The following is a 25,840-nucleotide window of genomic DNA, read 5'->3' on the forward strand; positions in this document are numbered from 1 at the left end:
GAGAGAGAGAGAGAGAGAGAGAGAGAGAGAGAGAGAGAGAGAGAGAGGAAAAGAGGGTGAATGGACAGTGAAGGACCCGAGAGTCACGATTCATTAATATAACCCTAGGAAATATTTAAATTAAAACCGATCCTATTCGGGGGAAGATAGTTCCCGTTCTCGCGCTTTAATCGGACATTATATGTGTGTGTGTGTGTGTGTATGTGTGTGTGTGTGTGTGTGTGTGTGTGTGTATATTCTTAGCGAGTAACACTTTTCTCTCATGAAATTTTGTTTTCGTCCTTTACCAGCTTTTTCCTACACGCGGAACCTCTGTCTTCCAAACCAGGAAAGGATTCGGAAGTGCTTCGAATCCTCTGACGCGAAAGTCCATCGAATTTTCTCTTCAAGATTAAAATCCTTTCGATCTGGAGCATCCCGACTAGGAATTTGTTCCATGATTCCGGTCAAATTGGACCCAATATGTTACCTACCTCGCGTAAGATAATATCATCAGGTCCGAATGAGTCGTGTTGTGTAGTATGACAATCATACTAAAGAAAAAGTACTTAAAAATTTATTTGCAGGATCAAAGTTTATTCACAGATATAAACTATATTTCGCAGAAATAAACTTTATTTGCAACGAATAAATTCTCAAGTAACTTTCCTCTGTGTAGGATAATATTAATAATGATTATTAATAATTAGGGCCGAGATAACCTTATCAATCACCTCATACACACCAGATAACCGATTGGAATCAACTCGATCAAAACCATGGGATAAATTTCTAGTCGGGATTGTATTAACGTTGTTTCCGCTCGTGCCTCATGTCACGATTCTTGAATGTACAAACGCGGACTCCTCCGTTAAATCCACAATCGATCATTGGCAGAACTGAGCACATGCAGAAAGAGAGAAAGGGTGAAGGACAGAATATGATGACGAGACGATAGGGAGGGGGAGGATATCGAGATGGATATGAACACAGGTATCGCGGGCTAGCCTGCGGTCATCGTATCGACGCGGGTTTTGACGTCGCGCGTGTGCGTGCTCGCGGGACCACGTGTCCGTGACGGGAAGCCGGCTGAGGTGGTCTGCGGTTATTTCGGTGATTAGTTTTATCGCGTTGGCAACGGTGCGCAGGCTGCTCCTACACACGACCCTCCTCTTCTCTCGCTTCCTTCCCTTCCTCCCCGTTTCTTTATCTCATTCCTTTTCTCCTCGACGTCCGACTGCACGCGTGCGTGAACGTGCATACGAATTTGCCAGATATTAGCCGAGAGTCGTTCCAGGCCGCCCTTCGAAATCCTAAAACCCAATTGCAACGCGTCTCTCTCCCTACGCGGGAGGAGCGCGCCTAGATGCGGGTTTTCACGATCGACCCAGTGTCGAGCCATGGCTAGGTGCCGGGTTTTAGATATCGGAATGGTACTCGTAGTATCAATACTAGCTCGACATTGGATTACAGTCGAATGATAAGTGTGCCTCTCGTCGGGCCCAACACCGGTAATCAATTCTTAGCCAAGCGTTCGCAAACATACTTCCAAGAGTAAATTTCTCTTCGTAGAGCCCGATGTTGCTCGTAACATTGGTTAAGGTTCCGAAATCATGCGCGTACGTTGAAAAAACAATGTTTGGTATTTATAACTATAAGCACATAGGGAAATAATTATTATAAATTATGGACAAGAAAATCATTTCTTTTTTAATTAAATTCCACTATAAGGTTAATGACAATATATACACGTTACTAATACCATTTTCGTGTTAGAATAACCAAAAAATATGGTTGGAGTAAAAAATAATTACTATTTTAGTTAGGAACTATTTTTCTCTCAGTGTATTATTTTTTTAGGGATTCCTTTGGGAAAAATCTGGTGTATTATGGAATAAAAATTTCTGTCATTCGCAATTTCTGCATCTAAATATATTTTGGCATCTCTGTATAATAATATATCTCGTGTTGTAATCGTAAATGTAAACAAGTATCATACAAGAGTTATGTGACGAGCATGAACGTCTACGTCTGTGGACATCTTATCATCGATAGATCGATGGTTACCAAAAGTTTTTGATCAACCATATTCCACATTTACATTCATGCATGTTTCATGACTATTGATTAATTCAAAAAACGAGGACGTATGTTGTATATTAATTAACAGTGATGAGAAACGCGTACGTAAAAACGAATGTAGTTGGTCGAAAAATTTTTTGCCTATCTATCGAGGATCAATTTGTCGAATGGTAAGGCATCTGCAAAACTGAGGCAAACATCGTTATAGAAGCGCGACACCATCAATTGCGCAGCTATCTTTAATATCGATTTTTTCGTTTGGAATAATCTCTATTAACACATCAATCGACATTGCTTCGCGTCTTTTGCCTGTCGAAAGTGTCTCGTGCGGAAATAAGTGACGAAAATAGTGATATGCTATTCAGGACGAATCGTGAGGACATTATTAAGTAATCCTTTCGTTTTTCGGTATATGCAACCGATACTTGTCGCGACATGTTGCGTCAGGATCTTTTAAAGGAACTATTGTCGGCGTGATCGCGACTACGCATGCATGAGAAATTGTAGTGCGTTCACGTTCGGACTTCACACTTTTCACTTCTTTGATTGGCGGCGCGCACAACTCGGAGGCAGTGATGGGCTGCCGTGGGAATTTTCTCCGTATGGAAGCCTCGTGCGCATGCGTAAATGATGCCTCAATCAAGAGTCTCGACGCATGCGCATGGAGGCTAAAGAAAACTCCCATGGCAGTCCATTATTGCTCGAGTGGCGCGTAACATTGTAGCGAATCATAGACCCCATTTAAAATTCGTCACACTCGTCGATAATCCTGCGCAGAAAAATTGTAGCGACGTGAAACAAAATGCACTCAAAAACTAAGACTGTCACATTTCCGATGAAAGGGCGGTCGCTTTTCTGTGTTATGGATCAATTTAGGATACAGTCCAGTAAGCGCTACAAATGCTTTGTAACATTTTTACTTCTTTCTCTTTCTTCATCCAAATCCGAGAAATAGAACAAGAAAGAGAAAAGCTGGATAGCATTTGTAGCGATTACTGGACCGCGCCCTTAGAGGTACCAATATGCCACGATCTCGTTCTTAATTAATCTCTAATTTTTTCTAACCTAAAGTTCTAAATCGAAGTCGACTATAAGTCTTTTTTGAGCTAAAAATAAACATATGATTAAAAGTTTAGTGTAGAGTTTGCTTCGCACGAATCAAGAAGCGAAATGAATCGTATTAAGATAACGTAAGTTGCTATTCTTCATGATATAAAACTAAATTGTGATTTAATTTTTATAAGCTTTTATTCTAGATTACGTTTTCATCATACGTTTCGACTGTTCGAGTGTACAAAAATCTATTACAATGCATTGTTTCGGAACGAAAAAGTTTTCGATTGCGATAGCTTTTTGCAAGATCACGCCGTTAATATCATTGGAAAAAAGGTTACTTCTAAAAATCACAAACCGCGCTGAGCGAGTAAGCAACTAATCACTGGGTCCAATATTTGATGACAGATTCTTGGTCAATGATTGACGGTAGGCCTGTTCCCGGTAACGACATCCAATTATCCTTTACGGATGGATGGTTTTGTCGCAGCGGGAAACTTCCAGATAAAGCGTCGTGAAATCGAAAAGTTCGTCGACAATTAAACTCTAAGGGGAACCTGAGAGAACTAATTCGGCATAAAGAAAGCGAGAGGATGCATGCACTTAATATTGTCAGCTTCGCTTCCGAGAATCATACTTGCACGTCGAGCTTCGGACAGAAGCGGGTTATTGTACCTCCGCGTCTGAACCCTTCGGCCGGTACCGCTTGGCTTTAGAAAGTCCCAGCTTCTTCTATCTTACAGCTGTTATATCCTAGATAGTGAATACATCCTTGCTTAAGGAGGACGCGTCATGTTGCGTGAGACAGCACGGCATTTATCTCAAAGGAAATTCAAATTTCTCCGTTAGTATCTGCAATTGATATCGATCCGACGTCGAGGAGGCGAGCAAAGTGTGTCGATATGCCTGTTAATATCTAAGCAGTGGTGCACGCGCAAACACCCGATCGTGTTTCCTCCGCGAATTCTAGATTCTCCCCGCGACCGAAGAGATAAGACACAGTAAGCAAACAAACGAAAGGTCACTCGTCCAACAACGTATTGCCATTGTCGTTATCGATAATGTCTTTTCATTCCCCGCAAACTGGACCAACGCAACTCTACAATTGCCGAATCGTCTTACGTAGCGCGTGCATCCGGGATACCTTGTAGACGAGCGTCGCTGAATCCTCCGCGTCCCTAATTGAGAGCCGGCGCTACCGCAGGTGTTATATCCTCGAAGGATTAACGGGGGGCGGGATACTGTAGGCAGGCGCGCTTGCTGCTCCGGGGCGGCTTGCAGCGCTGAAACACCCTGTATACGCGTTTACGATGCTCCGGCGAGTGCATTCCCGGTAACCCCGGGATGCACCACACACGCTGCGCGTGTACGGGTTCCGTGTACAGGATCATACCGGGCATACATACGCGTGTGTACGCGCGTGTGCCACGTATGTATGGAGATCATACGTGAATACGCGCGATCGTGGCCGGTGCACTCACAGTCCCCCTTCATCTCTCCGCTCTGCCCTTCCCCCTGCCTCCTCCTCCCCCGCCAGCCCCCTCTTAACGCATAGGAAGACCGAACCGAGTAGGTAGGCAAACCCTGAAGTGGGTGGCACCCACCTCACCGCTGCGCCGACGGCGAGGTGTGCGTGCGAACACGCACGTATGTACGCACGCACGCATTCGCGATTATACACAGTGTCACGAGAGAAAGCAGAGACGCTTGATTGGTGTATGGAAATGTGAGAGAAAAAAAGAGAGAGAGAGAGGAGAGAGGTAATTGTGACTAAATTCGGAACAACAAGCCCTGTCGGTGATGGGATCCGTTAATGAATTAGTAAACTCAAAGCGTGACGAGTAATAACGATTTACACGCGGAATACCGTGACGACTATCGGCGACCCGTGCCACTTGTTAACTCATGTATAAAGTATAATTAATTGCTTAAGAAGAAAAAAAAGAATGGCTGTACTATCAACAAACAGAGAGCCAACGGAACGGATTATATTTATTTACCGTATTTTTAGTAATTCGTTAATTTAGCTTTTGCACGATCAACTGGTATTAACGCGGCAGTAAACGTCTTAAGACTCCTGTCACCTAGCCGCGGTCATCTTGATTAATGACGTCAAAAGCGTGAAAACGCGTACATTCTTACGGGATAACGTCGAAATAAAAGATTAAGTCCACAAATTGACACTTACAATTAATTGAGCACATTTTTTAAAGTATTCTAGAAATTTTCTTTTTACTTATTTAACAATTCCTCATATAGCCATACAATTTACTTGACAAAATAATGAGGAAAAGTGGACCAGAGAGAAAGGTTACTTATTACGTTCATTAAGTTATTCGATAAAAAATTACCAAACGGATATTTCCGATCAAAATACCGATGAATTCTTGCCAATTTATCCGATTAAGAAACATCCTGAGGAATATAGATTCATAATTTTTTGATCATTTTATCTGATGAAATGCCATTATGATCGAAGATATCCGATCAAATTTAATTGGATATAAAAATTGATCGTAATTTGATCAGAAATATCCGTTTGTTAATTTTTGTCGGATAATTTCTCTCAGTGTTAATTTACTCATTGACCAAGAGTCACTTTATGAACATGTGCTTTCACTTGAGCGCGTTTCGCAGTAATTTTGGGCACGATCTTTTTCGCTTGTGACGTCATCAATTAAAAGTTCCGCGGCGAGGGACCTTAAACGCGCGGCGCGAGTCACGCCGGGAATCGTGTTCCGTGAATAAGACGAGTAAGACTTCTCTGTTTCTCTGGATATTCCGCTGAGAATTAGACGATCGTGGTGTGATCGCGCGACAGGACTCGATATCAGAATACGATCTCAGAGAGCAGCGCGGTCTCGTCCGTTCCGAAATTATTCGCGCGATACCGCGAAGCGCGGCATTAACATTTCCTTCGACGGCGGGGAACGTTTCCCTCGCGGAGTCGCGGAGCATCGCGGCGACGTGAATTATAGAAGGTTCCTATGGATTTTCTAGGGAACGGTCGAGTGACGTAAGTTCGATGTCCTGGGTTGGTCCGTTTGCGAAAAGGGTCGATCTATTCGCGCCGCGCAAACCCGCTCTCGACGCGCGGAGTCGTGCGCGTACACGCCGGCTATTTCGATATTGCCGCGAGTTATGAGAGTTTGCGGCCGCGCGACGGATAATTTTGGCGAGAATTCACGCGCTTTTAGAAAGAACCCTTAATAATTCGTGCTATAACTGCGGCCATCATTGTTTTCAGTGTGAAAAATTAACGAAGTCGCGTAACCAGGCGTATGAATATCGACTCAGTCACCTCGAGTATATTTCGAGTGACATGTGTAAAAAAAGTACAAGTGTATTTTTCAATGCTGCCTCGAGGTATAAGTCTTCTGTGAAATATTCACGATCAACACGTGAAAAATAAAGTTTACGCGAGGTCCTACGAAAAATCGCGAAATCCTTCGATCTCTAATATCAATGCCAAGTGTATTCGTGAATTTGCACCTCTGTATAGAAAAAAAATGTTTGATATTTGTAATTGTAATCACATAAAGAAATAATAAATCATGATTAAGAAAACCAGTTTTTTTTTTATTAAATCCTACTATAATGTTAGTGATAATAATTTTATATTCATATTACTACTATAATTTTTTTGTTAGAACAATCACAAAATAGGTAAAAAATAACTATAATTTTAATTAGATCAGCCATTTTTTTTCTCAGCGAATGGAGGGAGCATAACGCGCAGGAGAGGAATATGAAGAAAAAATGAGACAAAATTTGAAAATAACATATACATAATAAATGATATACATGGAGAGAATATTAATCTTTTTTCATAGTTTCATATAAATTCATTTCAATTTTACTATCCTTTTAGTAGTGCAAGGATAGGGAAACAAATTGTTAGTAAGGTTAGTCTTGTTAAGCAATATAGTAAGTTACGCTAGAAACACAATAAATTTTCTAACAGCGCACATTGCATTTCCCGAAAATATAGACAGCATATATGAAACGAGAGAACAATAAATTACTGCGGAATGTCGATCTACTATTCTAAATCCTATAGCAATTTTTACTATAAAATATTCTTTATTTGCAACACATTGCAAGTAACGTTGACAACAACGATGATAATAATAATAATAGTACACACACATTACAACGTGATATGCGAAAAAGGAGGAAGGGAAAGGGAAACAAAACGCGGACGTATGCGCGATCTCGCTTCTACATATTAAGCATTAACGAGAGCCAGGCCGTGCGCGCGTGCTTTTAGCGTACCGTATACAGTGCGCAGCGTGTGACGCCCGTGTAACACATTCCGCCGCCGTGCTTTGACTATCCAAATTACGAGATATTAATTATAGAGCTAACGACGGACAACGCCGGCGTCACACAGTGGGTGGGCGGGCGGGGGTGCGGGGACGGGATGGGGGGAGGGACGAGTTGGCGGGGGAGCGAGATATCGCAAAACCCGCGTAAATAATTCATGTCGGCGCGATCGAACCGAACGCGAAACCGATCACCCGTGGCCCCGTCATTGGCCGCGCCACGTAATACAAACAGGCATCGCGATGATCGCGAGGCTCTCTTCTGGCGCACGCGGAATCACCGGATCCAGATCTATCCGGCTCTCATGAATAGCGGCGCGCTGATTCGCCGGCCGCCTAATTGGGAACAACGGGAATGACGAGCGGCGCTGTGTTATTTGTACGCGACGTCGCCGTACACGGAATCACCGACGTGGAGCCGCGGGCTCATACGGAATCGGGAAAAGAGCTCTCGTCGGTTTCACGAATGATCATGACGCAATCTTTCTGCGTATTTTAGGTCATACAATCAGCGTCAAAAGAACCACTGACGAGGACCAGGCCAATTCTAATGCTGTATCCTTCTCTCAATTGCAGCATCCAATAATGATTAGGTCGGAACAAGTTGAAAAATTTCTTTGATTGCTATACAATCAATATCAAAGAAACCACCCACGAAAACCGAGTCAAATTTAATGCTTTATCCTTTTCTCATTGTAATATCCAATAATGATCAGGTTGGGATAAATTAATTTTTTTTTTCAATTATTATACAATTAACGTCAAAGAAACCATCAACGAGAACTGAGTCAATCTTTTATTCCGTTTTTTCTCGATTACAATATTCTATATTGAGATTAGTTTGGAAAAAATTAAAAAAATATTTGAAAGCTATCGTACCATCAGCGCCACAGAAGAACTAGCGACGAAAGCCGAGTGAATCTTGACGCCATATTTTTTTTTCAATTGCGATATCGCCAATAATGATAAGTTTGGATTAAATTAAGAAATCTTTTAAATTGTGATATTCCCCTTTTACAGAGCGATTAGGCCGGAATTAATCGAAGAATCTCTCAATTTGCGAAATTTAGTAGCGATTAGTTCGGGATAAATTAAAGAAAGAAAAAGGACAATATCATTTGATTCGCGATATCGAGTTCGACAGTGTCCAACGGGCGGTGTTTAGCGAAATATGATGAATTGAATGCGTCATTTGATCATTTTCAAACATCGCGCGACGCCATCTTGTCTACGATGACGTCTCGGCGAGTCTCCGATTGTGCGTATCGCTGTCGGGCGCGTTTACCGTATCCGGCACGGTAAGTACTAGCTAATTCGCCAGGACATACGTACGGCGCGCGAGGCAAGTTAGTCGCGCGATACGTTACGGACACGACAAAACCACATCTCATCAGACGAGTAATGAATCCGACGATGCATCAAATTGCCCCTTACGTCAAATCCCCCGTTAGATCGGATACTCGCTCACGAACTCCGTGGAAAGTTCTCGCACCTCCTCGGGGAGAGGTGCTCGCGAGTTTCGCCGTTTACCGGCAGGACTTTGTGACTTGCGCGTCTCATCCCCTCGTTAGCTGCGTATCTCGGCCAATCGTATGTCGGATATTAATTAGGCGAGAGTCGCTTGCAACGAAGGACTACTCAGCGCGTCTCTACCTCTCCCGAATCCTTCCCAAGTCCGTCGCGCAAGGTGCATCGTAGAAGAGAACCCGATGAAAGGCGCGTATCTTTCTCTCCCTCTCCCTCTTTCTCTTCTCCCTCCCCCTTCCCCCTCTACAGCTCGAATGCACGTGCGATGCCCGAGAAACACGTTAAGGAACGCGTCGCCTCGAATATTCGACCGCGTGCGCGGGCGCAGCGTGACCCTTCGAAATTAATCCTCGCAATTTCGCGCAGAAAGCCGAGCGGAGCGAGCTTGCCCCCGCCTGCGAATTTTGTAATGCGGAACATGCAGCGGCGCTTTACCGGGAACTTTCGCGAACAGATGCTCCCGGCGTGTAGCGCAAAGTCCGGAAGAGTGGAAAAAGTTAAGTCGCCCGGCGGCGGCGAATCTAGCATTTATCTTTTGTACTCGCGAATCTTTTGTATTCGCCACTCATTAATTAACTCTTGCATAACCGTGCCATGCATTATTAGCCGTCATTTTGCGCGGCGCGCGCTCTCGCATATTAATGGCCGGCGCGCCATCGAACGGTGTTTTGAAAATTATCCCGTCCTACTCCTCCCTGCCGCCGCTTCTCCGCTCTCTCATCATCACCGCCGCTGGCGCACCTCGTTGCCTCGTACACGTTTTCGAACGCAATCAAAAAGAAGTTTGCCGTGCCGAAATTTCGCTCATTCGAAATTTCGCTCGAATTCGACTTCATGAGCCGAAACTCAAACACGAAGAAGAGAAAGCGCAGCATTACGTGGGAAGCTCTTCAGGTTCCCTGCTCTTGCCGAAAAAACACCGGCTGCGTTACTCGCCGCACGATCTCGCGAAGACTCCTCTATTCGACTCCTCGATCGCCGATCGCAGGAAGAGCTGCGGCTGGAACGAGTGTAAATATCACCTGGAAATCATATCTCGAGAGCGTATCGCGACTACGCTTCGCCGCCTCCGACTATTAAAAGAAGCCTCCTACTCTGGGTAGAAGTACAACCACGAAGACGATGACGACGAAGAAAAAGAAGATGAAGAAAAGGGAGAAGGAGGAAGAGGAGGAGGAAGAAGAAGAAGAGGAAGAAGAAGGCGGTGGCGGCGAAGTACGAGCCGGGTTACGTCTTTGCACGTGCGATGGAGACAGAGTGGTCTCCTCGGTGAGCCCTCCTCGCGTATTAGCGCCGGAGAATGCATTAGAGAGGAGCGGAGAGGAGGCGAGAGCGAGGCGAGAGCACCGCGCGTCGCATCGTACAGCTCGCCGAAGAGGAGGCGGCAACGTGGCCACCATGTGTGATGGTAGAGAACGAAGAAGAGAGAGAGAAAGAGAGAAAGGGAGAGAGAGAGAGCGAGCCTGAAGTTTCTTTCTTGGTTCTTGTGCCGGTATAGTGCACACACATCGTCCACATATACCCTCCATCACCCCTTCCCCCTCCCCCTCCTCCCTCTATCCTCTACTGCGCGGTCGATGTATATCGTGGTACATAAGGGCTCGGGGAATGTGTTGCCGGCGCGAGGTTCCCGGCGTCTCCTCCTCTGGAAACCTCGCACCTGGAAAACTTCGCCCGGCGATGGTTCTCCTGCGTTCGTGTAGGAGTCGGAGTCGGAGCGCATGCACGATCATGCGGAGCGGAGTAGTGCCGCGAAGGTGCTGTGAAAGAGAGAAAGGGAGAAGAAGGGAGAAGGAAAGAGAGAGAGTGTTTGAAAGAGAGAGAGTGAGAGAGAGAGAGAGAGAGAGAAAGAGAGACAGAGAGAGAGAAAGAGAGCCGCGCTCTTCTCCAGATCACCTATACTCGCGGGCAGGAGGCAGCAGGGTGAGAAAAGAGAGGAGGTACGTACACCCGCTCCTTATCTCGGAGTCGTCGGTCGCGCGAAGGTAACGACGAGACGGGGACGTTGACCCTGACGGGAGTTCCGAAATATCCCGTGTCCTCGGTGCAGCGACTTCGATTGACTTCGCCGCTGTGAGTCTAGATCGCTGACTGAAGACACGAGCTTTCGGGTGAATCTTAATCCGCGTCCTTCTTCTCGGGCGGGAAACGCGCGAGACCGCGATTGTCGCCGAGCGAGGTGTTAAACCGAAGACGCACTTTTTACAGTCGAGTGTACAGTTGGGCTCGCGAGCGGGGTGACATTCGCAGGGAGAGATCGTGGAATGTGTAAGACTATGCGGGCGATTCCGCGTTACGAAAAGCGTGGCAAATTTTATTAATCTTTTCACGGCACCTGTCCTTTTATTTGATCCCTTGATAACACCTGTCGTGGAAAGATTTGCGCACGTTGCTGACAGCAGAGAGATTTCGAGAGCTCGCTATTTGATATTATTTACCCAACTAATTAATTAATTTAACTAAATGAAGAATTTATTTTACTAATTTTTTTGTAATTATTACTAAACAGTTGTGGTAACTATTATCATATTTGATCCCAATTATCAAATTACCATTGCATTGAAACCAAATATATTTATGTCAACTATTAAAAGACTTCTCTATCAATGTGTGTTTACATTTCAAGAATTAAAATATACTATTAAAACACTTGCTAAGTTTTTAATGAGAAATCTGCGAGAAATCAGCTTTGTTTCGAAATTTATTATATTCCTTAGCAAGATAACCTTTACTGACAACCTATTCTTGATCCATTAAAAATATGGCAAAATTGAAGAGAATTTATATGAAAAAAAAAGATCTATTCGTGTATTATTATTGATGAATGTTTCTTTATAAGATAAGCACTGACGGGAGAGGAAAGGGAGGAAAAAGTCATGCATACATGACATCTGTCGTAAAAATATAAGACAGACAATAGAATAGAGATATACTGTCGCACGATTTCGTAAACTTACAAAATAAAAACACACGATCCCGTACAACTTGCAAAGTATGCGCTCGAGGATAAGATAGAACGAGTCGAAGCAAGGCGAGGCGAGGCGTGCGGATAGTATTTCTGATAGCCTGTTTCTCGGCCGAGCGACACGGCGTCCGTGGGACCGCGTACGGATATCCCGTGTCGCAAATTGGGTCGTGAATAGGAGAGCTCACGGAGAGTTCGGCGTCGGTCCCTCGACGCTGCGGGATACTTCGCGAATATTGCAACTTGGAAGGGTACATCCGATACTATCGATTAATCGCTGCGCGGCATTCGGCGACCGCACGCGCGAAACGTGCGGTGCTGTAATCGAAAAAGCAGGAAGACAGAGGAACACCATTAAGCGATTCATTGGCGTATGCGTGGGAGAGCGAGAGGCAAAATATGAGCGTGTCCGCGCGAAATGCCTCGATAAGACTGGAACAGCGATTCTTCATTCTTCTCCTATCAGGCGCAAGCCGGCCGAGCAAAAGGAATATCTTGTTGCCGATACCTCGCGTTCTCTCCTTCTCTCTCTCTCTCTCTCTCTCTCTCTTTCTTTCCAACGTGCTCGCGTAACTCGAGCAGTCTGATCGCAACGTGCGCCGCGAGTTACGCGGGTCACGACGCATCCTCTTCAGGGTGGTGAACGCAAGTCGTTTACCACTTCAAAGTCGCGTCATGTCATCCTGGCGCATCGGCACGCGCGCGATGGCGAAAGTGAGAAATGTAGGTGATTTGCAGAGATCAGGCAACGCGCGACTGAGATGTGAAAATCCGAATTAACAGGTGCACTCTCTCCCTCTTCTTCTCTTGTTTCAGTGTGCCGAAGAGGAGGAACCGATGAACGGTACGTAATCGCGCGTTAAGTCGAGTTGCCGAACTCGATCGGAAACCGATCGGTCGTAATTCCGCGACGGATTAACTCTTTTCTCGCCGACACCCCGCGTCCACCGTCAAATCAGTTGGTGTCTCGCGAATTTGCGCGCGCGCGCGTGCTCATGAGCGCTCACTTTTCACGAGCTCCGCGACCGTAATGGGATTATCCGATTAAATCCCGCGCACGTCTTAACGGTACACCTTGGCAGCGTGTAATATGTTTGGTAGTTATATACGTACCGGTGTATATATCCCGTTACGAATATTATCGACGAGAGCAAAACGTGCACGTGGAGATGGGAGGGACGAGATCGACGCGAAGTGAGGCAGCAGGACTACCGGACTACACGATGCAGTTTCGGATATCGGCGCGCCGGTATATCGTGATGCCGCCGCGGACTCGGGACCCTCGGGATCCGCGAGGCCGCGAATTATTCACCGTCGTATGCGAGATGCGCGCGGCATTACAGGCGTCGCGCCAGAGAGAGAGAGAGAGAGAGAGAGAGAGAGAGAGAGAGAGAGAGAGAAAACCACGTGGAATTCCTCGCGGTGTCGACGAGAAGTCTTGTGCACATGGCGTAAACACGCGGTTACTATTACTCGCGATACTTTTCTTTTTATATACAAATACGTTACGTTATTACATGCAATGTACGTATAAATAACAAAGTATAAAAGTGAGATAAAAAATATAAAAGCAATAAAAATAGCGAAGGCTACGAAAGAGGAAAGGTGGCAGGTTACGGCATTAGTTGACTCACGATCGCTTGTCGTCGCCGATAGTCCGCAAAAGGAAATTCGCTGAGGGAATTCGCGAAGTTGTGGAGACGACACGGATTCGTCGTCGTCACGGCTTTATGCCCCGGTTGTACGAAAAGCGCAGAAGAGTCGTGAAGTCATCCTCGCACGACGATGGTTGAGAATCACTACGCGGTGCTCGGGTAGGCGAGAGCGAGAGACGACTTCGGGATGCACGACAAAGCGAGACGGTGCGATAGACTCGGGAACGAACAGCCGAGCGAAGGTATAGCACACGATGAGACGGCTCGCAAGAGGGACAGAAGAAAAGGGCGGCGCGGTGGCTGAAGAGAGCGAACGAGCGTTGTGCGGGCGCAGAGGGACGGGGAAAGGTTAAGGGAGAGGTAAAGGAGGAATGATGGGAAGAGGGTAAAAGGAGGCGAAGGGAGAAACCCCCCGTTGCGCCCACACTGGACTTGGGTTTTTTGTGAGGGTGTGCGGGCGCGGGTACGCAGGACGGATATGGGGGAGGGCGGGGGGTAAGGTACGAACGGGCGAGGGCGACTGCCGACGGTGAGGAACGACGGCGACGGGAGGGAGGAGAAAAACCGGCAAGCAAGCAGGCAGGCAGGCAGGCAGGCAGGCAGGCAAGCAGGCAGGCAGGCAAGCAGGCAGCAGGAAGGGGCTGCTCTAGGGAACGAGAAACATAGACGGAGGAGGGAATGGACTGAAGGAGAGAAGAGGAGAGGAGCGGAGAGGAGGAACGGAGGGTTAGGGTGAAGGTAGCGAAGGCGGTGGGAGGCTGAGGAGGGTGCGGGCGGATGCCCGAGGGGGAGCGGCAGGGGGTTGGCGGGAGGGGGCAGGGGTAGAAAGGGTCTTGCCACGAGGGAGGGAGAGGGTGGCTCGGCTAGAGAGATCCATAGGGGTGCCGGCAAAGAGTAGGGGGACTACCGCCCGAGGCTTCAGAAACCAAGGGTGTCTAATGCCGAAGTGGACTTTGTTCGTCGTTGGAGACGACGACGACGGCGGCGACGACGACGACGACGACGACGACGACGACGACGATGACGAAAACGACGACGACGACGACGACGACGACGACGACGACGACGACGACGACGACGACGATGACGGCGATGACGGCGATGGCGACGGTGACTACGACGATGACAATGACAACGTCGCAGTCGATGCGTGTACGCAGGTAGAGAGACGGAAAGAAGAAGGGAGAGAGCGAGAAGCTCTCTCGCTTCGAGGTAGTCATCACACAGGCCGCTAGCTTGGCGTTAAACACGGCCGTATGATTCCACTGCCTTGTAACGGGCGGATTAACGCCGCCGCAAATAAAGGGACCAGCGGACGAGACGCGTTGGCGAGTAGAGTTAATGACGAGTTACTAATCAAGTCGATAATATGCCGTCGCGAGTCCGACGTGGAAACGAGAAAGGAGGAATCTAATTTACCGCGTTATGAGAAGTTTTCGTGATATATTAAGTTAGCAGTCGCTTTCTCTCTCTCTCTCTCTCTCTCTCTAACTCTCTCCTTCTGCATCTCTCTGTCTCACCTTTTCTTTTTTTCTATTAGTTCCGCGCGGTAGTCTGCGCGATATCCTACGGCGGACCGATAACGCCGGCGATAAGGATGATTACAACGCTGATAATGAGAATAACGACGATTGCAGAAATCGCGATCACGGCAGCCTGTCGAAGTCCGGCGCGCGGATCGTCCCACCGCGTATCGAATCGGCGAGAGATTGCACTTTCGCCGGAAAGTTTTAAGCTTTTTTACGGCCCTCGTGTCCCGAAGTTTCCCTACCCACCGTCGAAGCAAACTGTTGCTTAGATCGTTATCGCGTACGGCCGCGCGATAAGGGGTAAAGGTTCACCCCATCGACGTGAAGGAATTAGAAATAATCCCTTTAAGGCTCCACCAGTGAAGGGAAACACGCTCGTGTTTTTTCTTCCCGCGCTTTCGACTTTTCAATTGACAAGCCGGCGATATTACTTTCTATACGACGACGGCGGGGATGAGCTGGTGTACTCACGCGCGCATTCAGTCCATTTGTTTGATTAACACGTATGTTACGCACGTTCAATTCATTCATTGTTGAAAACGCCGTTAGCCCCGACAAGTTCGAGCTTCGTCGCCGTTGCGGTTGCTCCATTCTTTCCCGAAAGGCCGAGAGAAAAGGGAAAGAGAAGCAGGTACAGCGAATTAGAAAGGTCGGAAAAGAGGAAGGTAGTTCGCGCAGAAGACGTCGTAAATAAAGTACCGGGCCGGCCAATAAAAGGATGGTCTTTTTGAAGGAAGTCGAGCGGACAGGTGGAGCCCCGAGGACGTCTGTGCGCGAGGTATAACCGTCGTAAAGTCGAGAGAAAAAGTATTTTACGACGCCAGCCCGATAACTTGGCCACTTCCCTTAAGACTATCCTGCAGGGCCTTTTATGAGGTCACTGCTACGTCATAGCCGTCGTTTACCCGCACGTCCACGTACTCTCGTCGCATAGTAATCCCAACGACAACGCGGCCTTGTCGGGATTATGAGAGAGACCTCATCTGGGGATCATGCGATTCTCATGCGATTTCCGAAGTCACCCTCACCCATGGCGCTTCTCGGGCACGATATTTTTCGTCAGGGCGGTTTGCACCGCTGCTAGATGGCGTGGATCAATATTGTGTATCTTATGCACAGAGACGGTTCACGTTAACTAATATTCCAGGAAATGCTTTGTTCTTGAATAACTCATATATAGCGTGTCATTATATAAGAAATAAAATTTATTATAATGGCATTAAAATTTGTCTTATGGAGAATCCGATAGAATGAAACGCGACGTCGATGTAGATTCAACTTTGGATTGTGAGGGGTCAATGTTACGTACAGCTTGATGAAATATACCAATGCGTTGTCTCGGCGCAGCCGACGCTTCGATCGACCGCGTTAATTACTCCATCGCTGCGCGCCGTGAGAAAAATCGCGCTTGTTCGTGCGATTACGATCGGCGAATAACTGTTCCGCGCTTCCACCTCGATCACAAGCGGAATCTCGGACGGAGTTTTGCAAAACTCGAGTTGTGCGCGCGAAGATTCACCGTAGTAGTAGTAGGTAGAAGTAGCAGCTAGAAGTAGTGGTGATAATGGTGGTAGTTGCAGTAATAATAATAATAATAATAATAATAATAATAATAATAATAATAATAATAATAATAACTCTTGGTGACTTTACGTGCATTTCGTAGGAAACGCGAATTTTCCGCAGCTTTGCTCGTACTTGACCTGACCTGACGAACGAGAGAGGGAGAGAGAGGGAGGGAGGTGCGATTGACTGACTGCGGTCGCGTCTTGGATTTACAGCAAAGGGAAGTCGTGATCTCATCGGGGAATTACCGAAGTCTTCCAAGTTTACGCGAATCCTTTCACGTAGTGCCGTAAAGGCGGCGTGTGGCTCGTTCCGTTCACGAAAACGCCCCGTGACACACGTGGTGCCCTATTGAACGTTATTGCACGGCCATCCAACGTGCGAAATGCAGAAGAGACGAGCGAACCATGCCTCTCCGCGGCCATGCCCCTCCTCCCGCCATCTCGCGCGCTCTCGTTCTCGAACATACTTTTTAACGATGCATTCGTCACGTAGATCGGAATCTGAGGCCGCGAATCTGAGGCCGTGGCTACGGTGAGAACGGGTGGGCGCGCGCGTCGTTTGAAAATCGTTCCGTCTCGATATTATAATTATTGGAGTTGGCACGCGTCCGCTTCGGCCGTAAACGGAGTATTAATCCGGACTGATAGCGCGACGATCGCTTAATAATACAGAAGACTCAGGAGAGACAGAGAGAGAGAGAGAGAGAGAGAGAGAGAGAGTGAGAGAAAGCGCGGCGGAGAGATATCCCGAAAATAAAAGATAAACGTGCCAGGATAGGAGCGCGTATCTGAAAATCGATCTCGTTCGACGCATTATCATTATCGCACTTCGCCCATGTCCGCCACCCGATGGAGCACGCCGCGGAAGTATTAGCAAATGTCGGCATCCACCTGTACAATCTACGCGTGAATGATGTAGACCACCGGTTGCCTTATAATCTAAGCGGTCTAACAACAACAACAGCAGCAAGAAAAACGTGCAGCCAACGATTTTGACCACTCAGATCGCTCGGATTACGCGCAAAAGGATATTCTGCGCGTAGACCACTGTTATTTGCGCGTAGATCGCCGATACCGGTATTAACCCAGGCCGGTGGCACGACAACGACCACGACGAGGAGGAGGACGAGGAGGAGGAGGAGGAGGAGGAAGGGAAGGAGGAGGAGGAGAAGGAGGAGGAGGAGGAGGAGGAGGACGACGACGACGACGACGAGCTAATAATACGGAAGGCTTAAGCGGAGAGAGGCTCCCCCTGAAAAAATACATGCACATCGGGCAAGCAAACCCGTTCGGCGTGCTCTTTCGCCCAGGTCGCACGCAGGCAAGCGGGCAGGAAAGCAAGCAAGCGAGCGAGCGAGCAAGCGGCAGGCAAGCAGCCAGGTAGAGACGGGAGGGACCACTCTCGTCGGAGGTGCCGCGTAACTTACGTCTCTCAAGTACCGCGGCAAAGCCACGGCGGCGTTACGTATCGCCGGTAGTGGCACACTGGCGTGACAGTATGGTGCAAAGGACGGAGTCCGGCATGAGGAGGAGACGACGAGAGTAGGAAGGAGACGGACAAGGCGAGAGTGGGAAAGAGAGAGGGAGACAGAGTGAAATAGGTAGAGCGCAACACACTCGAATAGACGAAGGCCGACCAGAGAGAGAGAGAGAGAGAGAGAGGGAAAGAGAAAGAGACCAAGAGAGAAAGAGAGAGACAGAGAGAGAGACACACAGAGAGCCGTGGATACCGTACGTCCACGTAGCAGCGCGCACATGTACACTAGAGGAGCAAAGCGGTGGGCACATACCCTTCTAAGCACAAGCCTAACACACCCGTGGAAGCCCCTTCGGCCGATGAGCGTTGGCGCCCCTTGGCCCCTCGCTACGCTGTGTCACCCCCCGCCGCCCTGCCCTCGCCGTCCGGAAAGGTCCCTGCCGCCCGTTCCCTCGTCGCTCCCCCTCTCCGCGTCGCCGGATACCCGACAGCGGCCCCTTACGCCCCTTTGAAACAGCCCTCCCCCTCGCTTTCCCCCCCAAGTTACTCGTCCAGCGGCCCCCTCGATGTTCTGACGGTGACAGACCCTACCTTACCGCCGCCACCGCCGCCGCCGCCACCGCACCGATGGGGAGGGTCGAGGGTCGAGGGGGAGCCGACGAGGGCGCCGGGACGAAGAGCAGTAACGAGAGAGATAGGTACAGAAGGATATATATATATATAGAGAGAAAGCGAGAGAGAAACGGAGACGAGGAGAGACGGCTACGGCGAGCTAGGGGGTCGAGGGACTGAGGGGGGTTGACGCGCTCGAAGAGGGCCGCTGGGGAGTGAGAGAACGGTGCGGGTCGTCGGAGGAATGGGTGAGGGGAGTTCGCGGGAGGGCGGGAGGGACCGACGGAAGGTGGGGAGGGTGGGTTGACGGCAAGGGAGTGGGGTATGGGTGAAGCGCGGTAGTGTGAGGCTCTCTCTGCTGTTGGACTGGGGTGAGGCAGTGAGGACACCGGAGAGGGGAGGGGGGACGCGACGTAGTAGTGGTGGTGACGGTGCGGAGAGGGGAGGAGGTCGTCGCCGCGTCGCCAATCGCCAGTTCGCCGTGAGCGTTCGTGTGGTGAGGACGTTCTGTATACCTGTCGATGAACGGGAAGCAACTTCAGTCCTGCCTGTGACGAGACAGAGAACGGAAGGTTGCAACGCGTACAGTTGCTTCACTCGATCCCGAGTACTTCTGACGGGATAGTACCTAGAGCTTGCAACCGGACCGCGAGAGCATTCGGTGCAATTTTGTCGATCGCGCCGCAACCGACAAACGGGCGGCGATTTAACTCCCGAACACGAGGACGTGACGTGTGCAAGGGTCTACCGCTCGGTGAAACTTCACTTGTTTTTCTCGTCCATATTCGTGAGTGAACAGTCGGCTCGAGCGAAGCGTTTCGTATATTGATACAAGTTGGAAATTTATTTGACGAGGTGCGTTTCATCTTTTCGATCGGGATGACGCAAAGATCGGACGGTCCAGCTGATCGTTCCGTCTCACCGGCTTGATGGACTTTGCCGAGTTGCTGCGTTGAGAGCGCGCTTATCATATCGTGACGCGAGGACAAAAGAGACGAGGAAAGACGGTAAAAGCTGAGAGGAGGTGCGTGAGGTACAGAGGAGAAATAGACGAAGAGATTGATAAAAAGGTGAGACAGGTGAGAAAGACACGAACAAGACGGAACGTACTTTTTCCGGTCAAATATTTGACCGTATTCCTCCGGCTGTTTTGGACGCGCGCGGAGTTGTTTTAATTTCGCGCGGCGCCGACACCTGCGGCAACAACTAACTGCGCGCGGGCTTTTATCGCGGAACTTTTGTGGCGCCGCCGTGTGGTGTGGTGTGCGCGGGGGGTGAGCTTAAAGTTCGCGAACGCAAGGTGGGACAGAGTGCGACCGCGCGCGCGCGTGCGGCGTAAGAAAGGCAGAGAGAGAGAGAGAGAGAGAGAGAGAGAGAGAGACAGCGTGACAGAGTAAGTGAGAAAGAAAAGGCGAGAAAGACAGAAAGACAGAAAACACGACACTACGGAAAAGTTTACTGGAACGACGTACTCTGTTCGTTCCTGCTTCTGGAGGTACACCTCGTTCCCTACGTACTTGGCGTAACAGGAGGAGGATCGTTCTACGCGTCGCAGGAAGTCGTCAGAAGCGAAGAAAGAAGACAAAAGAGGAAACGACAAAAACGACGTGGGACGGGAGGACAAGAAAGATAGAAGGAGTGAAAGAAAAGGAGACAGAGTAACGCACCGCGTGCACTCATCGCCAACCTCCCCCCTTCTTCCTTTGTGTTTCTCGTGATCGTCGCCGTGCCTTTAGGTGGACGCCTATGGGTCGTCAGTAGAGGAGAAAAATAGAGAGAAGAGGGAAGGGGGCCTACAAAGTAGAAGGAAGAGAAGAGATAGGGGGAGTAGGGACAGGAGACACACAGAGAAGGAAAAGGATCGCAGGAGACAGACAGTCCGGACAGGCCGCGGATAAACCGACGACGAGGTGAATATTTCCCGCTCCGAAGGGGAGCAGAGAGGACACTCCGGCGAACTGAATATGTCTGCGAAGCGAAAGTCCACTGCCATCATGCAGCACCATAAGGTGAGTAGTCCATGATTTGTACACATAAGCGTATATATTTACATATAGACACGCGCACACGTACACTCACGCGTACGCACGCACACAAACGTACAAGCCGCGCGTACATACGGCCACGTGATATATCGGTACTTCTTCCCACCGCTCGATTTCGCGCGGCGAACAAGCCGCGTACGAGACAGCGCCAAGTTCGACGCTTTGGCCGATTTATCGGCCACGCACGGGAAACTTTAAGCCATCGCGCGAAATAAAACGAGTTCAAGGCTAAAGTTCAAATTCGCGCGACAACCGCGACTTCAGGTAGGGGGAGAGACAGACGCGAAAAAAGATGCATCCGCTTATATCGCGTTGACCTTGACGACGAATTCGATTTCAATGTATCGAGTAAGACCGCACGCAGTACGACGATTTTTGCCGAGTTTACGAGGAGGAGAAATAGAGAGAGGAGGGGGGAGAGAGAAAGAGAGCGAGTTCGAAAAGCTCGAGAACACGGCGCACCGTTCCGGAACTCGTTACCTGCGCGCGCGGAACCTAATTTTTTTTCGGTGCGCGCGCGCGCGGGAAGATAAACTGCGGAAAAGTTTTAATTGAAAGAGTTGTGTAAATCCCATCGGCGGCGGCGACGTCATGATGAGGTGAGGCCGAAAGTGCACCGAGTTCGAAAAATTTTTCCCGTGCCGCTCGTCCCCCAAAAGCCCGTCACGCGTTACGCGCGCTAAATTGCTCGCAGTTACGTCCCGGCGACCCGTTATACTTTTTCCCCGGGTTTTTCCTATCCGCATCTCATTGTGCCTTCGTGCGATTCAAACCGGACTCTCGTGAGTACGCTTTCGGAGAATATTTTTTCACCGCGTAAGACAGCGCTCGTTAATTTGACTCGATTCGTCACGTGTCCTCTCCGAATCCCCTAACCGATCCACACGTTTGCGCGAGACCGTAATCGATAAAAAAAGTATATCTCGGAATTCCACGAGATTCATCGAAACGGTTTATATTGTTAAAAAAAATAGATTAGATAATCCGGTTATATTGCGCGTCGTAAAATTAATTAAGAAAGTAGACAAAGGTAAAATGTAATATGATAATTATTACAGGCGTAACGTAAATTGCTTCTCCTGATCATCGAAGGACAATTTTATTAGTGCTCTTATATTTTACCACACGCAGAGAATAGTTTCTTTTTTCATATAGAAATTCGTTTCAAATTTGCTATATCTTTAGTAGACTCCAGGAGTAGACTGCATTAAAAGAAAAAAATGGTTAATTTATATAACTAGAATTGTAGTTGTTTTTTTACCACAATTGCACTTTCTGCTTGTTGTAACACGAAAATGGTAATAGTAACATGCATACAAGGTTCTTATCTAACATTATAATAGAATTTAACAAAAGAAATGGTTTTCTTGGCCATAATTAGTAGTAATTAGTTCTCTGTGCGATTATAGTTACAAACATTTTTTCTCAATGTGTCAGTATGACCTATCTTGCTAAGAAACGTCGTAAGTTCCATTAAAAACATCTCGCTAAAAACGTAACAAGTATTTCAATAGCACATTCCACAGTTGCTAAAAGATATGTGTAGCGCATATGAAACGAAAAACATTACAGAATTATTGCAGAGATTGCCAACCTATCAATCGGTTGCAAAGCCCTGCAATAATTTTTATAATAAAATTCCCCCCGCGGACTGCGCGTCTCTGAACAAGGCAATGCAGCAACGCGCACATCGGTAGTACAAAAGACGTCACACATCATCATTAATGCGCACGCTTGACACACACATACGGAGAGGTCAGCGATCGCCTCTTTAAGTTCGCCTGGTGTATCGTAAGCAAATAATTTCCACTTCCATGGATTCGCGTCGCGGATGTATGTAGTACATCGCGCGTGAATCTCGCTGACATACATCCGGCGCGAATCGCGCAGTTCGCGCCGCGCTCGTTGTCAATGACGAACTCAATCGGATCGCACTTATCGCCGGACTTTTTTTTTCACTCGCTCCTCGTTGGCAACGCGACCGCGCCAGATTAGGCCTACGTACTATCTGCGCGAGAGACAGATAATCCCCGGATCGCGCGCGCGCGCGCGCGCTCGCACGATGAGAGGCGCGTTCTCGATTCGCGCGCGCACGTGCTCGCGAACATTTCCTTCGATTAGCCGCCGTGCGCGATTCCATTCCAAGTCCATCCGTGAGCCTCGCTCGGTAACGCGCGCGCACGGATTATAATTTGCGCTGATGTGACTCCTTCGTGGTGCCGGGCGCGCGGCAACAATATCGCGGTATGTAACGATAAATTCGGTAAATCATCCTTGAAATGAAACGCACGATAGAGTATTATTTGCGGTGATTATGCTGTGACTCATGAGACACGACAGAGAAAGAGAGTGAGGAAGAGAGAGAGAGAAAGAGAGAGAGAGAGAGGGGGGGGGGAGAGTAATGCTGCACGATATCACATTTAAAAAGTTGGCGAAGAAGATATTTTAATATTAATTTAATACACGAACGAGCGTATTCATCTCGTAAATATCCAGTCTGCCGACTTGTGTGTGTATGTGTAATACACGCACGTATACACGCATGTGCGCGCGAAGAAGTAAACTCCCAATTAAATCGAACTCGACGAGCGCAAAGCGAGCGATAATACAAAGGAACAGAATTGCTGAAAAAGTCCGAAACATCCGCGTCATTGTCCTCCGCTGTTAAGCTTCGTTCATATCGCGTGCGTGATTAAAAACAGCGCGTTTATCGGCCCGATAAAAGTAAAATCGACGCGAAAGGGGACCAAAGCGCTCGTCGCCGAAACGAATTACCAACGGCGACGCGTCTCTTAACAACTTTCCGAACATTCGTCTATACGATTTTCCGTGTGATAATATAACACAGCTGTCGAAACGCGCGGCTCCGACAAACGGGCACCGATAAAAATGCGAACGCGTATCGAGCACGCCTCGTTAATTTATCGATCGACGTGCCCGGCGCGGTGTAAATTGCTTGCGATGACACCCTCTCTAAATGATATATCCTTCTCTCTCTCCCTTCTGCCTCTCTCTCTCCTCTTCTCGCTCGCCAAAACTCTCGTCCCGCCTCTCTATTGTTATCGCACCTAAAAACGGATCTTCGTCTCAGGTCACAAGTCCGGGTTCCGTTATTTTCGCCGTGGGACGAGCAAAATTTGCGAGGGGTCCTCTCGTCGAAATCAGGTATTTGGATGAAGGGCACTCGTGAAAAATAAAAAAACTCCATCGGCCGTATCTCTCATACGCGGGGTATTTTTCTCGCTCGCTCGCTCGCTCGCGCAATATCATTCGATTTCACGAATATTTTAATCCCTTCTCTCGTACGTTTATCTGTAGCTCGCGGAACTTCGATTACACGAGTATCAGGAGAGTGCACCTCCACCAACGGTAGAGCTCCGCTTTTAGCGTCCATCGCGATTACATCACGAACCGACCCTGTTATTATCAAATGCCGTCTTCTCGTGTGTTGCGCCAACAGCACTCACGGATGGCCGCGCTCGGCGGGAAACGCGGAACGCGCAAACGGGAAAACCTAAATGCGCGGCCGAGGATGTGGAGCGCGGGTGCACGCGAATGACCACGTGTGGACAACGTCCGCGGATGATGTCGGATCGAGCACAATGCCGAGAGTATGACGATTACGCGGTCGCGCGTCGGACTTTCGAAAAAAACAGAAGCCGTTCTTCTTCCCGCCGCAGTCCGGCGCTTCTCTGTTATCTCATTAAACGCCAACGTAGGGATTACGCGAGAAAGTGAGAGAAGAAGGGAAAAAGAGCGGACAGGATAGGTGGGAGGACAGACGGAGGAGCGCCCGTGCAGAAAAACAGTACACGTTAACGCCGAGGAGCGAAAGCAGAGTGCAAATACTCGCGACTGGTTAGCTCCGACGAGGCTAGATCGATCAGATCAGAATCGAACCGCAAAAGTCGGAGTCGGAGTTGAGGCAGGTTCGGGACGCCTGCGTGCTCGTCCTTCTTTCTCTTTCTCTCTCCCTCCTTCTCTTTCTCTCTCTATGTCTTTCTTTCTCCTTCGAGCCCAGCGCATTCTCGTCCTGTTATCGTCTCTCCTCGTCCTTCCCCTTCTCCTGTCATCGTTTCGCTCACTCGCTCACTCGCCCGCCGCTCGTACGTTCGTGTCGCTCTACCGTGTTATCCCTCTCTCTTTCCATCCCACGGTTTTCCCGTTTCTCTCTCTCACTCTAGCCGCGCTCGAGCCTCTCGTTCTCTCCGTCGCGCCTACGTGGCTACCTCTCGCTCTTTCGCGGTCCAACAGGTTATATTTTTCCAGCGGCATCTCTTCCTCCCCTTTCTCCACTCTCCTCGACGCTTTCTCTTTTTTTACCCTCTTTGTTTTTCGGTCTCTATTCACCTTGCCTCGATCCGCGCAGCCGTCCTCTTTCGTGGCACATGTTTCCGTTTCGTCGTTGCCGTCGTCGTCGTCGTCGTCGGCGGCGGCGACATTCCAACGCCACGTTGGCCTGATGGTAAAATCTTTTTTTTGCTCCTCGAGATGCCGACCCACCGGCGGATTTTAACCCTCCACCCGTATCCGGGTGTTTTTCGAACCGGCCCCGACGCGCGCGAAGAATTCCCGCAATGTTACGACATTCGCCTCGGACAAATCGTTTCCTGCTATTAAGGACACGATAAGGACACGATAGCGTACACGGGGGCTACGATTAAGTGAACATAAATAGCGAGTCACGTTGGTGCGTCCGAAACCCGGTTTTCAAGCGATAGAAACGGCGCCTCGTGATGAACGGCCGGCCGCGCTTTTCCGCGAGTAATTTTCGGAAAATTTGCGCGACGAGACCGTCGTAGCTTACGCCGTCGGGTCGTCGTGCCGGCCGCCCTCCCTGGCGCAGCTTCAGCGCGGCGGGGATAATTAACGGCGTAATTAACGTTCGCGTTGCTTATGTTTATTTTTCATTCTATTAAATTGCGACAAATGATTTAAACGAGCCCGGGGGCGGCCGTCTGCACACGCGAGCGAACACGACTTTACGGAGCAAGGGTAAATATTGTATCGCAAAAGTGCGACG

The 25,840-nt window shown here is 48.7% G+C and overlaps 1 protein-coding gene across 5 annotated transcripts in view; it reads left to right on the forward strand.

The window, feature by feature from the left end:
• LOC116844477 (nucleolar protein 4-like) overlaps window positions 1-25,840 on the forward strand; it is a 107,145-nt gene that overhangs the window by 4,365 nt on the left and 76,940 nt on the right. For 4 of the 5 annotated variants that reach the window (XM_032816015.1, XM_032816016.1, XM_032816019.1 and 1 more), the window contains exon 1: window positions 19,233-20,781. The exons of the other annotated variant lie outside the window; for it this stretch is intronic. In XM_032816015.1, coding sequence (XP_032671906.1) covers window positions 20,737-20,781 — 45 coding nt within the window. In that variant the 5' untranslated portion in view covers window positions 19,233-20,736. Of the gene's footprint in view, window positions 1-19,232; window positions 20,782-25,840 lie in introns of those variants that run through there. 5 annotated transcript variants of the gene reach the window in all.

The sequence above is a fragment of the Odontomachus brunneus genome, unplaced genomic scaffold (genome assembly GCF_010583005.1).
Source record: "Odontomachus brunneus isolate Ranch 3 - 2012 unplaced genomic scaffold, Obru_v1 Obru_scaffold_041, whole genome shotgun sequence".
NCBI lineage: Eukaryota > Metazoa > Arthropoda > Insecta > Hymenoptera > Formicidae > Odontomachus > Odontomachus brunneus.